We start from the raw sequence: 14976 nt of genomic DNA on the forward strand, positions 1-14976 counted from the left end.
TATATAAAATAATGAATTCTAGTTTAGAACAAACAGTAACTAATTAGCTGCCAAACTTCAAATCATGGATTTATTGAGACTGACCAGAATATGTTGTAACTCAAGATTCCTGGCCCAGACATAATGCTAAGCCAAGATTCTTTGAAAGTGAAACTACACTTGGCAAAAGTTCTCATGCAGCAGAAGAAGAGACGAGCACACAAGAAGTCTAAACGGAGCATTTGGATGTTAGGCAATTCCAACAAAATTTTGGAAGTGCTTTCCATAGCACTAGCCTTTTACAAGGTGTTTTTTTTTAATAAAAAAAGTAAATTTTCATTTATGAGTTGCTAGGCAACATACAACAGCAAAAGAAACAAAATTATAAACAAAGCAATTCAATTATAAAACAATAAAACCAGCCCAGCCATACTTCAGCAATAAGATCCAGTCATAAAATCCAACTCAGCATAAAACAGATGTAAACCAGCCACCAGCAACTAATTCAATTAGCATATTGATAAGATTCATCCCCAACAAAAGCTAAAACTGACCAAACAATCATCTCTCTGCAGTGACTGGAAGAAATGATAAATAACAAATAATAAATGCTGCTATAAGGCCTGGGAGAACAGAAAAGTTTTTGCCTGGAGCCAAAAGGACATTAATGTAAGTATCAGGTGAGGCTCTCTAGGAAGAGCATGCCAGAGATTGGAAGGAGCAGCACTGAACAATATACTCTGCCTATCAAAATACCTAACATTTGGGCACAAATGTGTAAGTACAGTCATTCCTGTTTTCTCTCTACAGAACCAAGATATAGTACTCTCAATGGCATCAGCTGCCCTCTGCAGTAGGATGAAGAACCATCAAGAAGGAACAAAATAAAAAAATTCCTTCCAGTAGCACCTTAAAGACCAACTGAGTTAGTTCTAGGTATGAGCTTTCGTGTGCATGCACACTTCTTCAGAACTGAAGAAGTGTGCATGCACACGCAGAACTGAAGAAGTGTGCATGCACACTTCTGAAGAAGTGTGCATGCACACGAAAGCTCATACCTAGAACTAACTCAGTTGGTCTTTAAGGTGCTACTGGAAGGAATTTTTTTATTTTGTTTTGACCATGGCAGACCAACACGGCTACCTATCTGCATCAAGAAGGAATAATGAGAAAGCAAATAAGAGCAGGGTTGTAGGGATACAATGTACCTGCTTCTCAAAATATCTGCTTCTCACTATGCTAAACAGCAGCAACATCCTTTTTAAAATCACTCTTGTTGCAGAAATTCCAAAATATGACATAAACAGCATTAAATTAAAGTCTGGAAATAGATTAAGGGCTACACTCATATCCACTCACCTGGAAGTAAGGCTCATTGTACTCAATGGGACTTACTCTTGCGTACACATGCATAAGATTGCACTGTGAAGAGCAACAGTTCTCAGTTGCTTATGCATTTTTTGTTTTTCTGGAGAGGTAGCCACACATGTTAGCAATTTTCAGTTGCGAATTCATAGACTCTGGAGTTACTTACCAGGTTACCATGGTGTAGAATGGTTTACACAAACACATCAAAGTGTAGAGAGACTATAGCTTAAGAAGTAAACCAGAAATTAACTTCTCTCTTGATAGAGCAGTAAATATTATATACGTTTTCACAACTAATTAAATGCTTGGGTTCCCTGTTATAGAGTTTATTTGTCCTGTGGACATGCTGATGTTAGCTATTTGTTTTTAGTCTGATTTACATAAGCATGCTTGTATACATTTAACATACACATTATCATCACTGAAAGCAAACCTATTTAAGCATATTTTGTGTTAAAATTTGTATTGTACAAATGGCCCATCTTCTCTGCTCCACTTTCCATTCTACAAAAAACTAATCTGGGAGTAAAAGATATTTTGGCTTAAGCCATGGTAGCATGAGCTTATGACTTCAACAGCAAGGTCTCCTTGATAAGCAGTAATGATTTCTTAGACTCACATCATGATCCATTATTTTCAGAAAGCCATGTTACTACATTCCTTTAATTGGTGGGATAACATGCCAGATTCCTTCAACATAACTAAATAAAATTCAGAATAGCATGGATCTACAAAAAGAAGCTAATTCTCATTTAATCAGAAATACTTACTTCACTTTCAGCAAAATGTCTCTCTCCTTTCAGGCAAAGCGAAGAACGTCTAAGAGTTTTTTCATCTCCATCATCAAATACTGTTACCAAACGTAAAAAGGAAACACAAATTATTAATCTATTTGTCCAATTACAATTAAAAACAAGCAAATCTTGTCTTATCAACTTAAAGTTGATTCAGTAGAGACCAAGCACAATTTAAGTCCTATTCACTTAAACAGTAACTAAGAATTAACTATTCCTAAATGTGCTTTGGCATCTACCCAAAGTATGACAGGAATATATTGAACAGAGTGTACAAATTTAAAAAATGTGTCTGTGCATGTGTATATATAATTTTTAATTGTATGTTTAATGAAACCAACCCCTATGCAAGGCATAATACTCTTAAGAGGATTGATCAGTAATAAACTGATGAAGGCCAAGCTATTTATTAAAGTAAATCAACAAAGAAGGCATCCTCTTTCACTTTTAAGTAGGTTTTGCCCATTACTATAAATTCATTGCAATCTATCAGGCATAATTTATGAACTTTCTAAGGACTCAACCATTAGTTATTTGTATAACCAATTGTAGTAGTAGAGCTTAAAAGAATTATTAGCCTATTTTTTTGTGTCATCTGGCAATATCTTTTATAGAATTCAAATTAAGCAACCAGGATCCAAAGGACTACGATTCACAGGCTTTTCTGCTCCCTTCCTACAATCCTCCTCCTTTCCCCCAAAAGCAACTCATGAAAGGTCAAGGGATCCCCTGGAGCACAATTTGACAAGTGGATGCATCCAGGAAAGATAAGCAACCTGCCTATTTGTGGACAAAAGACCTTTCTGCTCATTCAACAAATACCCAACCAATCTTTATATCATGCACTTAGACAGTACTCTAAGAGCACATTCTTCTAAATGACTTGTCAACTTGAAACTGCAATTCCAATTTATAAGATTACAGCATCCAAAATCAAGCCAATGCTCCATGGAGCCCATAATCCTATTATTTAAACTGGTGTCTAAATACTTCTCTATTTTTAATACATCCTTAAAGGGAGTTACTGAAGAGTAAAGTGTAGATGACACAAAATATCATTAATTTATATAAATGCACTATACTTTAACAATATGTTTCTGCATTTTCTACTGTCAATGCATTCTGCTTACAAGGTTGACACGTATAACAGAATGAACAGATATTTCATAACCTGTCCTTGAATAATAGCTGCCTAGACAAAATCAGATTTTGAAAAGAAGAAAAATAAAAATTCTCTTTTCAATGTCCATCACTAATAATAATTCCCCATATTAGTCAGTCAAGGCATTAAGATGTACTTTGGCATTCAATATTCCATAAAAGGACAAAATTTTAATAATGGGAAACATTCCAAATGAAACTCTTGCAATCTTTTTTTTTTTTTCAATTTTCTACTCTAGGGGATTAGCCTGTGTAGGTATTTTTCTTCTTGAGAGTTTTGCAAAGCAAAGTCTGGAGATGGCTCAGTAAGGGACAATATTCCAGTTTATTAATAAAATACTCAAGAATTTATCTGTGTGTTGCATTATCTTTTTGTAGACATGTATATCAGCAAATAGTATCTGCTAGGTCTAGAGATTGTTTCCCTTTTAGGTACTGAGGGTCCCTTTTTGTGTACCACAGACTAATTTTGATCAAGGGCCCCCCTTCTCTTGATGCAGACCTTGAGTGCCCATCTTGATCAGGAGATGATGTGCCTGCAGAAGGTGAGAGAAGTAGAGCAAAGCCAATCTGATCATCTTGAGTTCCAGAAGGTTTTATACTCCTGAGATTATGCTCCTCTGAGATCCTCTGGTGATCACAAAATCAATGCTTCCTTGTAGTGGGCCTCCCATGTGCTCAGATCAGCATTTGTGCATTTGTGGTTTAGATGACCCAACTGGATTTCTGGATGGGAAGCTCCATATCAAGGATAACCCTGAAGTCCACCAACCTAACAATTTTTCTACCTTGGGTGGAACTGAGATCTCTGAGTTAAGGCTACTGGTCATCTGCAACTATTATTGTTGGTAAGAAGATCTGCTGTCAGCCTTATGCAGACAATTAAGAAAGCATCTATGCAACAGTTAGCTGATGATCTCCAATTTCAAATTTTTACATGCTTCTTATTGCATATTTGAATAGTTGTTATAAACTGTATAGATGATGTAATATTAATAATAATAATAATTTATTATTTGTACCCCGCCCATCTGGCTGGGTTTCCCCAGCCACTCTGGGCGGCTTCCATAAAAACCAGAAATACACTACAATATCACAGATTAAAAACTTCCCTGAACAGGGCTGCCTTAAGATGTCTTCTGAATGTCAGGTAGTTATTTATCGCTTTGACATCTGATGGGAGGGCGTTCCACAGGGCGGGTGCCACTACTGAGAAGGCCCTCTGCCTGGTTCCCTGTAGCTTTGCTTCTCGTAATGAGGGAACCGCCAGAAGGCCCTCGGCGCTGGACCTCAGCGTCCGGGCAGAACGATGGGGGTGGAGACGCTCCTTCAAGTATACTGGGCCGAGGCCGTTTAGGGCTTTAAACGTCAACACCAGCACTTTGAATTGTGCTCGGAAACGTACTGGGAGCCAATGTAGGTCTTTCAAGACCAGTGTTATGTGGTCTCGGCGGCCGCCCCCAGTTACCAGTCTAGCTGCCGCATTCTGGATTAGTTGTAGTTTCCGAGTCACCTTCAAAGGTAGCCCCACGTAGAGCGCATTGCAGTAGTCCAAGCGGGAGATAACTAGAGCATGCACCACTCTGGCGAGACAGTCCGCGGGCAGGTAGGGTCTCAGCCTGCGTACCAGGTGGAGTTGGTAGACAGCTGCCCTGGATACAGAATTGACCTGCGCCTCCATGGACAGCTGTGAGTCCAAAATGACTCCCAGGCTGCGCACCTGGTCCTTCAGGGGCACAGTTACCCTATTCAGGACCAGGGAGTCCTCCACACCAGCCCGCCCCCTGTCCCCCCAAAACAGTACTTCTGTCTTGTCAGGATTCAACCTCAATCCATTAGCCGCCATCCATCCTCCAACCGCCTCCAGGCACTCACACAGGACCTTCACCGCCTTCACTGGTTCTGATTTGAAAGAGAGGTAGAGCTGGGTATCATCTGCATATTGATGGACACCCAGTCCAAACCCCCTGATGATCTCTCCCAGCGGCTTCATTTAGATGTTAAAAAGCATGGGGGAGAGGACGGAACCCTGAGGCACCCCACAAGTGAGGGCCCAGGGGTCTGAACACTCATCCCCCACCACCACTTTCTGAACACGGCCCAGGAGGAGGCCGTGTAAGTCCAGTCAGTAAGGAGCACAGGGTTTTTATGCAGTATCTGCACTTCTGCAGATGACGAGGGGTTCTTTGGAAGTCCAAAATTTAATGTGTTTCCCTTTTCCTGAATATAACCCGCTGTACTTTGCTTTAGTGAGATGCTAGCTTAATGTCTTTAATGGAGGAAATGCTGAGGTGATCCTCTGATATTTGGACAATGGACAGGAAATAACTTCTGAAATTTCAGGGCATGACATTCTCCACTGTTTTCAGAACCCTTCCAAACATTTGAGAATCTCTACAGTAATCTCCAACCGTGATTGTGGGCTTGTGCTGCCACTGCCATCTTGGCTTAGAGTACTTGGAGGGCTGCTTTTAGAGGAACTTAGGACTGAAGTTGTTTGGAGTCTCCTCCACTTTGAGATTGACACAGACTTTTTCTTGTCCTTAGTTTCAATTAGTCCAGCTTCTAGAGAATCTTCAAATACATTTTCTTTCTTGGTCTTGTCTCCCCAGTTACATAGCTGGAGGATTTTATCTGGCTTGCATGCTGGAGGCCTCTGGAGATCCTCACACGCTAGTTAACCATCTCCACTGGGGGAGAGAACTGGCCAGGTACTTATTTATGGTCGAAATGCAGCCTCTAAACAGGGCTTTTACAAATCCATTCACCTGGGTAATTATGGTGATAGGCCCTCTCTTCTTTGGTAAATGGGAGGGTGCTTTTAATTTTTTACTATTGTTTGAAATGTTGAAATCAAACTAAAAAAGATGTGTGGAGACAGAGGAAGCCAAGCCAGTCACCCTGTGGGAGAATGCTTGCTCTGTTATCCTATGTATACTAATCCACCGGAGCAAGAAGGATTGTAGCCTAAAGAGACTGCTGTTGAACATGGAGGGTACAGCTTGATCTTCCCTTTCAATCTTCGGCCTTTTTGCATTCACTCAGTTCTAACATTTCAAACTCTTTTGAACTGCATAAGACTAAATACCAAAAAGTAATAGAAACAGAAAATAAGAGTGAGGAATAGCATCAACAGATGCTGGGTATTTCTTTCCTTTTCTTTGGAGGGGTTACTATTTCAGACCAAAAAATAGTCTATGTTTGCACATATTTCTAAGCCATAAGGTTTGGTCGATTAAACAATACTGTGAATGGGGTGCATGCTCATGCATACAGCCCTAGTGTTCCCATTTTGCCTCTCCCTTCCACAAGTGGATAAACAAACCAACAGGCTATATTATATTATATTATATTATATTCATTTATTATTGCATGCATTCATTGCTTTATACAAATATAATGAAATGCAAACAAATAAAATCAATTAAAAGCCAAATTTAGGCTTGGTCAGTGTAAAATCTACACCTGGGATCATGGTGTGTTTCAGCCAGACAAAACAATTAACTTGAAGGTCATGCTTTGTTGTTGGCATAGCAATCATGGTTTGCTGAGTGAAACAAACCAGAATCACAGGTTTGTATGTACCTCTAAGCTTGACTGTTTGTGCTTTGTTTATCTACTGTAGAAAGGAGGAGTGAAATGGGAACACTAGGGATGTGTGCACTAGCACACAGCTCATGCCTGATTTGTGTGCAAAAGCAGCCTTTGTAATATTGTTTGCATTTTTAATTAAAAGCAAAAGGCTGCACTTCTTACTGAAAAGTCTTTGTTAAACAAATGCTGAATGTATGCATGTTTACTCAAAACTAAGAAGTAAGTTCAAGTGGAGCTCACTCTCAAATAAGTACACTTTGCATTGCAGTCTTAAAATCAATTTTGTAAGCTAGAAGCTAGGCAGTGTTTTACAGGAGAAAGATCTACTGGATTTTACCTATCCCGCCCTCCATGAATCTGAAAACTTTACTCATAAAAAAATAAATAAAGGAACAAGGCTTATGGAAATATTAATTAACTCTGGAAATGCATGCAAATAAGTTTTGTATCTTGAGAAATGTTATCTTTTCTTAGAAGGCATCAATATTAAAGTGATACATATTTGTCATGAAGGCTGTTGGAGGAAACAAATCATCATTCTGAAGGCCCTGAATGAGCTTACCAACTAGAACTATAGTTTCATCATTAATTCTAATTTAATATCAACTCCAAAAATGTAGCTTGGAAAAACCTGCATCTAAGAAGTAGGCACACTGTCTTTTTTAAGGTACCACAGGACTCATTGAAAATCAAATGGTCCCTTTTTCTTGCCCCCTTTTTCTTAGACGGAAAATTAACACAAACATGTTCTTAGTCATATTCTACACTTTCCCCACATGTTGTTGTTGTAACAGAAAACTGCAGTATAAATACTATTCAATATTACAGATTTGAATAAAACTTATGTATTTTTGTGTGGCAGGGAACACTCTTAAAATTTCAAAAGGTGGGGGAAACCCTTTCAAACGTTGTTGAATAATCTCAAACTAAAACTAACCCCCCACCAATTTGCATAAATCTGCATTATTCTATTTTCTTCTGCCATATTTTCTTCATTTTCCCCATTCCCATCTCCATGCCTACTGCCTGTTGTTGTCAAGCAGCAAGTCCAAGAATATTCTTAAGAAGCCATATATAGATTTCAATTAAAGTGATAATTTTGAGAGTAAGAAAACACTCACTAAATATAAAAAACAAGAACTCAATTCCACTACTTATTATGGAAGAAAAAAACACATATTTTTCCTGACCTGTAATTTTTGGATTGGTGAAAAATGGAGTTGTTTTTCCTTACCTACAGTGTACCAACTAGCATCTGTTAATTTGTTGATGACAGCCTCCTGATATGTTCCATCTGGATTCCTTACTTCCACCACAGTTCCTACCTAAAACATAAAAGCCACTTAGGTAATCTTCAAGGCAATAATTAGAAAATATTGAACATTTCATTTTTCATTCTTTTAAATTCAGTTTCTGCTCTCAAAAACCAATCTACACATATAGTGTGTGTGGCTGCATTTCGGGGGAAGGAGAAATCTGAAAAACATACCATCTTCACACAAGGCTTTGTAACATGCCTCTGAGGCAATCTAATGTATGTCAGGTTTTACTTTTCAGACTTCACACTATATATCTATTTGTATCAAGAGGGTGCCTTTTAGAACTACTTAATAGGATTATTCCACAAGTGATTTTTTTCCCCACTCAAACCAAGAAAGCTGTAAATATCAGAACATGCAATGTATAAAATTATATGAAGGCATTTTTAATATATAAAAAATGACAAAATATGTTCTATGATGACGATTCAAAGAGAACTGTGTGCAAAGAGATAGACAAATCTCTTTTCTGGCTGCAGCCCTTCCTGTTACACTGGCCAGGGATGATGGAAGTTGGACTTCAGGAGAAAAAAATGAGAGGACCAAAGGTTGCCCACACCTGCTATGGAGGTTGATGATCTCCTGACCTTCAGGAGTACCTGGGCAGGGGAGATGAACAGGCATGGTGCACTCACAATACACTTTGGTCCTGGCCTACAGAAGTTGTAGTTTTGAAATTCTCCTCCAGATGTTATCTTATACCTTTAAATATAACTATTATAACCAATAATCCGGAACTCAGATTAAAAAAAAAAAACACTAGTACATATGGCACAAGTTCATGAAAAAACAGAGACATACATTACTGACTTCCACCAAAGTGAACACATAGTAACATGTCTGCTCAGACATGGCTGGAATGTATAACACACCTGCCCAAACATTCAGTGAAGTTATTATTTATGGGACACACCACCTTCGGTTGGATCCAGTGAAAAGGGCTTTTTGGGACTAAGATCTAGTGGAAGCCACCACTGGAGGAAGGAAAGGAGATAATTATCACCATTTCCTCTTGGGAGTCCCCTGTGCTACCTATTCTGAAGGGTCCTTCAACCCACCAGAGCGGGGTGGGGGGGCGGGTTGGTGGCAGGGCGGATATGAGGCTGAAAGGGGAAAGATAAATCAGTGAAAACTGTATCCCCTTTCAGAAATGTCTTATGAGTGGAGCTCCACTCATGAAAAATCTGGATTCAACTCAGTATATAGAACTATAAGCCAAAGAAAATCAATTAATTAGCATAGAACTGCTACCCTGGAGTAGACAAAAATTATGCTTAGAAACAAGTGTTTTTTATGAGTCGGTATGCCTAAATTATTTTTAAAAGACAGCTTTCCCAACTTCTACCCCAAAATGCTTCCAAAAGGCACTTTTCAGAAATGCTGATCTGCCTATTACTACTTCCTTACTGCCAGCAGATGGTGAACAAGAGCTAATGGTCAAAGTTATTCCCCAGAATAGTTGTCTAAAACAAAAAACAAACTTCTACCATGTCTTTAAAGTCTAAATAAGTAGGCACTGATGTTTCAATTTCTCTGAATCTCAAAGATTAAAGAAAGAAAATCTCTAATCATTATAGCTATCCCTTTTTTTTTTTGAGGATGACGGACTGAGAAAGTCACCCATTTTCTCTCTAAAGTAGTATTTTAAATATTCCTATTAAAAAAAAAAAGCTGCATGCCTCTTTAAATTAACCACCATATTTCCTTTCTGTCTCCTGTCTTATGCTACCTGGAGAGTTCTTATGAAAGGAGCAATTAATATTATAGAAAACAAAAAGGAAACTACATTTCCTCCATCATACTACCACTTGTTTTACATTTTAATGGCAGTTACCATTCATTGTTCTCTAGACGGAACAATATTTTTCTGCCGTGTGCTGTTTTCACTATTAGACGAGTGACTGCGGAGCTTTATTCAACAACTTAAGGAATCAGCAAGTAAAACACACACCATTTCAGTAAAGTCTAATGGTTACACTTGCTTATTTTAGGGTAGGAATGAGAAACCTCCAGCCTGTTGGCACGCTTGGCCCACCAAGCCATTTCCCCCAAATCACGTCCATCTGTCCATAAGCTGACATCATTTTTTATATCACCTGATGGGTAGGAGGGCAGAGTTAAATCCTGCATTGGCTTGTTTCCACCAGGAAACAGGGAAACACACCCAAAGCAGCAGAATTTAACTCCCAAACATATTCTTTGCGTCACACCACGAAAAGTGAAACATGTTGCAAGAAAAGGGATAGCAGGTCATCTCTGGCTGAAGCAGGATGTGCTTATGAGAACTCCATTGAATCCTGGAAGACCTGCTCCCTGCCTTGCTGGCCTTTCCCCCACCTGTCCTGGGAGGGCAGGGTGTTGACTGACTCCTGCTACAATAGCTGAGGCTGCCTACGCTGGGCTGTTGCCTAAGTACTTTTGTTGGGGAGGGGGGTTGTTGCTCTTATTGATATTATTTATTTTGCATCTTTGTTTTAGATACTATGATTTAAGTGGATCTTTTTTCAATTTGGTTCTGTACTTTTTGGCATTTTCTTTATTGTTGATGACTACTTATGTTTGTAATTATGTCTTTTTCTTATATTGTAAGGTGCCTTGAGCATAGCTTTAACTATGGAAAGGCAGCTTTAACTATGGAAAGGCAGTTTATGAGAAGTCTCTAAACTATTCATTCTTCTGGTTGGAACCAGGCATATGGTCTTGTTTATGCAGCACCAGCCAGTGAATCAGTGAGCTGAGCAGCACTGCTAGAAGCTGCTGACGGGGAGATAGGATAGTTCTTGTCATAAACATTAGGACCTGGTGCTGAAGCAAGGGGTCTCACAGTCTGCACTGTGAAAGTGTGTGTGTGGTTGCTGACTGCCCCTTTTGCCTGTCAGCAACAGTGTACTTCCACAGTGCTGATCACAATGCTCCCCTGCCTCCTAGCACATGCAGATAACAACAGTAATTCCCTTCTCTCTTCACTGCTTTGCAGCAGCAACAACCAACAATTCCAACTAACAAACAGCTTTGCTGGCAGCTACTAGATTTAAGGAAACCTTTCCAACAACTGTGGGAGGGAGCGAAGTATGCAGCTGCATCAACACGGTCAAGGCCACTGTGGGCAGCAGTCACTGTCTGTCCCATTAAAACTAAAATTTTGATACTGCTTAAAATAATAAATTCATTGTTAATCTCAAAGCCAACACTATATATTCCATAAAAAGTAATATTTGCAGGCATGCAGTTCTGAATGTAGTTAATTGCAAACTATGTGTTTTAGATGTGCCAAACAACTGGAAAACAGAAAAAAATACATGGATTTTAATGAAAGATCTGTGAGGAGAAACTGACAGGAATTTAAGTATCCTGCTCATTTGTCTTCATGGCAAAATTCACAAGATTATCCATTCCCAACACATTTTCCTACACTTATTCATTCACTACAATAATTTCAATAAATTTCTGTAAATAAAGAATCATAGAATCACAGAATTGTAGAGTTGGAAGGGGCCACATGGGTTATCTAGTCCAACCCCCACAGACCAGAATTGTCCTGGACTCTAAATAATTACCCAGCCAGGCACTTTCCTTAACATGCTCAGTCAAAAATCTAATAGCTATTAATGGGGGCTCAAGACTTTAGTCCTTGTACAGCAGCCCCTGAACCACATGACAAGCACTTTTCAAACTGAGGGGTGTATCAAAAGCAGTTTGTGATAGGGGATGGGGATGTGGTCCAGCGGTTCAAAGGGGGTGCGGGAGACTTAAATTCAAAAAGACTAACACAGGTCCCTTGCATGACTCTCCGCACAGCATACTAGACCTGGCCTAAATTTTTCATCAGAAGAAATGGCATAAGCTACGCCAAAACACCGTACAGAACACTTGATCCGAGATCCAAAGAGGCCAATAAGTGAACAGAAGACACTTCCACATGTGCATAGCAATGTGTGTTGTCAATTCCTGGCACACATATTGCACACCATTCTGTACTTTTCCCTGACCCTCAGGAGTGGCTTTTCTGGGCTGGGGAAGGGAAGCCCAGGAAGCTGCAGTGAAAAGGAGAGGCCAGAACACTGTGTGTTATCCTTTGGATCCCAACCCATTTATTTGCAGAATCTGTTCTATCACTGTACGTGCCATGCCAGAAACAAGCTACTCTACTTAATTCTATCGATCAGAACAGCTCAGATTTTAATACTATGCAAACTATATTATATCCTGCTTAAATAATAACTGTTCATTCTTCACAAGGTAATTGTGGTGCAATGTAGTAGGATTATTCAATAATTACACCTAACTTTATATCTATATATACATCACTGTAAATATATTGATTTGTTAGGAAATATTTTTCATGGTTAATCATTCAAATATATTACCTTTAAAGGGCCTTTTATGTGATCATCCTGAACTTCCACAGTTGATGAATCATGCCTAAATGTTACCTGCAAAGCACAATTTAAAGGATTGTTAAAGCAGAGCAAGTGTACGTATAGCTATCTTTACTATTTATTTATTTATTTATTTAGGATGTTTCTAGGCCACCCTTTATTATAACCAATCTTGTGGTGGTGAACAATACAATTAAAACTCATCCAAATTGCAATTTTAAAAATCCACTTCATAATAAGAGCAAATATGATTAAAGCCCAAATCATTAAAATACAGGCCTTTATTCAAGGACAGAGTGGGCCTGCAACCTCCAGCAATAAATAAAGCTAATATCCTACAATTGCCTGGGCAAATGAATAGTTTTTTCACTTGGCAACAAAATGAAAAAATAATAGGCACTAAACATACATCTAACAGAAGGGCATTCCACAACTAGGGCACATCCGTTTTCAACATCCCCACATGGTGTACAGATATTTCTGAGTTTGAGCTTAGCCAGTCTACAGTAGCTGCAAATTACGCCACTAGCAGACAAATAACTATATATAGCATGTCTCCCCTATTTATGGCCCTATTTACCACTAAAATCTAAAATATTAGAAGCGCCACCCATTTTATAATCTCCATTAATTTATTTTAAAGGTGATAGAAGATACATACATTTATACTGTCTATTTATAGAAAACTGAATCCCATAGAACTTGAGTGTTTTGAGCAGGAGGTTTGGATTTAACTGATTAACTAAACTGCTTAAAAACAAACAGCACTTTACATTAATACAAATGATTATTTTATAAAAGCAGGGTTTTGAAATACACAGGGAACATCCACCACATGAGGCTTCCTGCTTCAAAACTTTGCCTTCCAACTTGTGAAGGGTGACAAAACAAGAAGGGAAACAAACAGATGTAGTGTGCTTATCCCTGTAGCCTCCCCAAATCCTAATCAGAACACCTGAAGAGGGCTATAGCTTTTCTTTATTTTCAGATATATTGGTGGCATAATGAAATTTAGCAGGATTATTAAATGATTATGCAACGTCTACATTTTGGTGTTGCTTTTAAAACAACACTAATGACATTTTGGTGCTGCTTATCATTTGTGTCCCTCCCTCAAAGTGATCTTAGAAACTGTTAGGAAGTTAATCTACTGGAGAGGGAGAACAACTGAGCACTCAGTCCTAGTGAAGTACTTCACTAACTCATCCCTCTTAAAATGCCTCACTTCAATACCCATACATTGTGGAGTGCTCTGAATATATTCTAATTTTTAAATGAAAAATTACACACATACATACCTTGACTTTGACCAGTCTTTTTGTTGTCTTGATTTTGGCCTCACAGAAGGCCCCTCTATATTTTGCACTCACATCAGTGCCCACTGTCAAATATGGAGGCTCATCAAGGGCCTAGAAGAGAAGAAAAAGGAAAACAACTGGCTTTTAATCTCTCCCCTGATATTTCAAAAGAGGCAAAATTATTACACTTATAAGAATAAGCAATCCACTACTAAATTTCAGTGAAAACTTTTCAATGGGAATATTGAAATTGATAGCCATCTTCAAATATCTAAAGGGCTGACACATGGAAGATGGAACAAGCTTGTTTTAGTCTGCTCTGGAGGGTAGGACCCAAACCAATGGCTTTAAGTTACAAAAAAGGAGATTCCGGCTAAATATCAGGAAGCCTTTTCCGTCAATAAGAGTTGTTTGCCAGTGAAATAGATGCCCTGGGGAGATGATGTACTCTACTTTTTATGCAGAGGCTGGATAGCCATTTTACATGTATGATTTAGTTGAGATTCCTGCATCACGGGGTTTGGACTAGATGGCTCTCAGGGTCCCTTCCAATTCTACAATTCTATGATTCTATATGGAACTTTTGAAAAAAGAGTCCTCATATTGTTCTAAGTAAATTATGAATCATGCTCATGATAGTTCTCCATTCATTCAGTTCCCAAGCATTATGCCTGGCAAATTTCATCTCCTTCTATCCTTGTCAAACAGGACCTGTTTAAGCAACTAGAAACCTAACCTGCTTAGACCTTGGCTAGACATTGATCACATCAAAAATAGCTAAGCCAGTCAATATTAATCTAGATCCTGACCCTGAGACCAAGGAAACTTCCATAGAGATGGTATAGAATATTGTTACAAAAATTACAGGGGGGCACATCTTTAAAGTTGTTAAATGTTACAAATATTATGCCTGAATGTATCCTTTCAACTTGACAGCTCAGGGAAGCTGCTTTTCCTAGAGCGAATCAGAACTGCTCCCCCATTTCCCCTGCCTTTTCTTGCCCTTTTCTCCCCACTCCCACACCTACAGTAGCTGTGCACCTGTCTTGCCCCAAGCCGCAATATTTTTCAACAGAAATGGATC

At 38.8% G+C, this 14976-nt stretch overlaps 1 protein-coding gene across 6 annotated transcripts in view; it reads right to left on the reverse strand.

The window, feature by feature from the left end:
- The window catches only part of ARID4B (AT-rich interaction domain 4B), an 83316-nt gene that overhangs the window by 40683 nt on the left and 27657 nt on the right, over positions 1-14976 (reverse strand). For all 6 annotated transcript variants that reach the window (XM_081856347.1, XM_081856349.1, XM_081856345.1 and 3 more), the window contains exons 3-6: positions 13893-14003; positions 12583-12648; positions 8131-8221; positions 2118-2197 (exon numbers count right to left, since the gene is read on the reverse strand). In XM_081856347.1, the coding sequence (XP_081712473.1) occupies positions 2118-2197; positions 8131-8221; positions 12583-12648; positions 13893-14003 (348 nt within the window). The remainder of the gene's footprint in view (positions 1-2117; positions 2198-8130; positions 8222-12582; positions 12649-13892; positions 14004-14976) is intronic.

Source organism: Podarcis erhardii (genome assembly GCF_964252035.2).
Source record: "Podarcis erhardii genome assembly, chromosome: 3".
NCBI classification, from domain to species: Eukaryota; Metazoa; Chordata; class Lepidosauria; order Squamata; family Lacertidae; genus Podarcis; species Podarcis erhardii.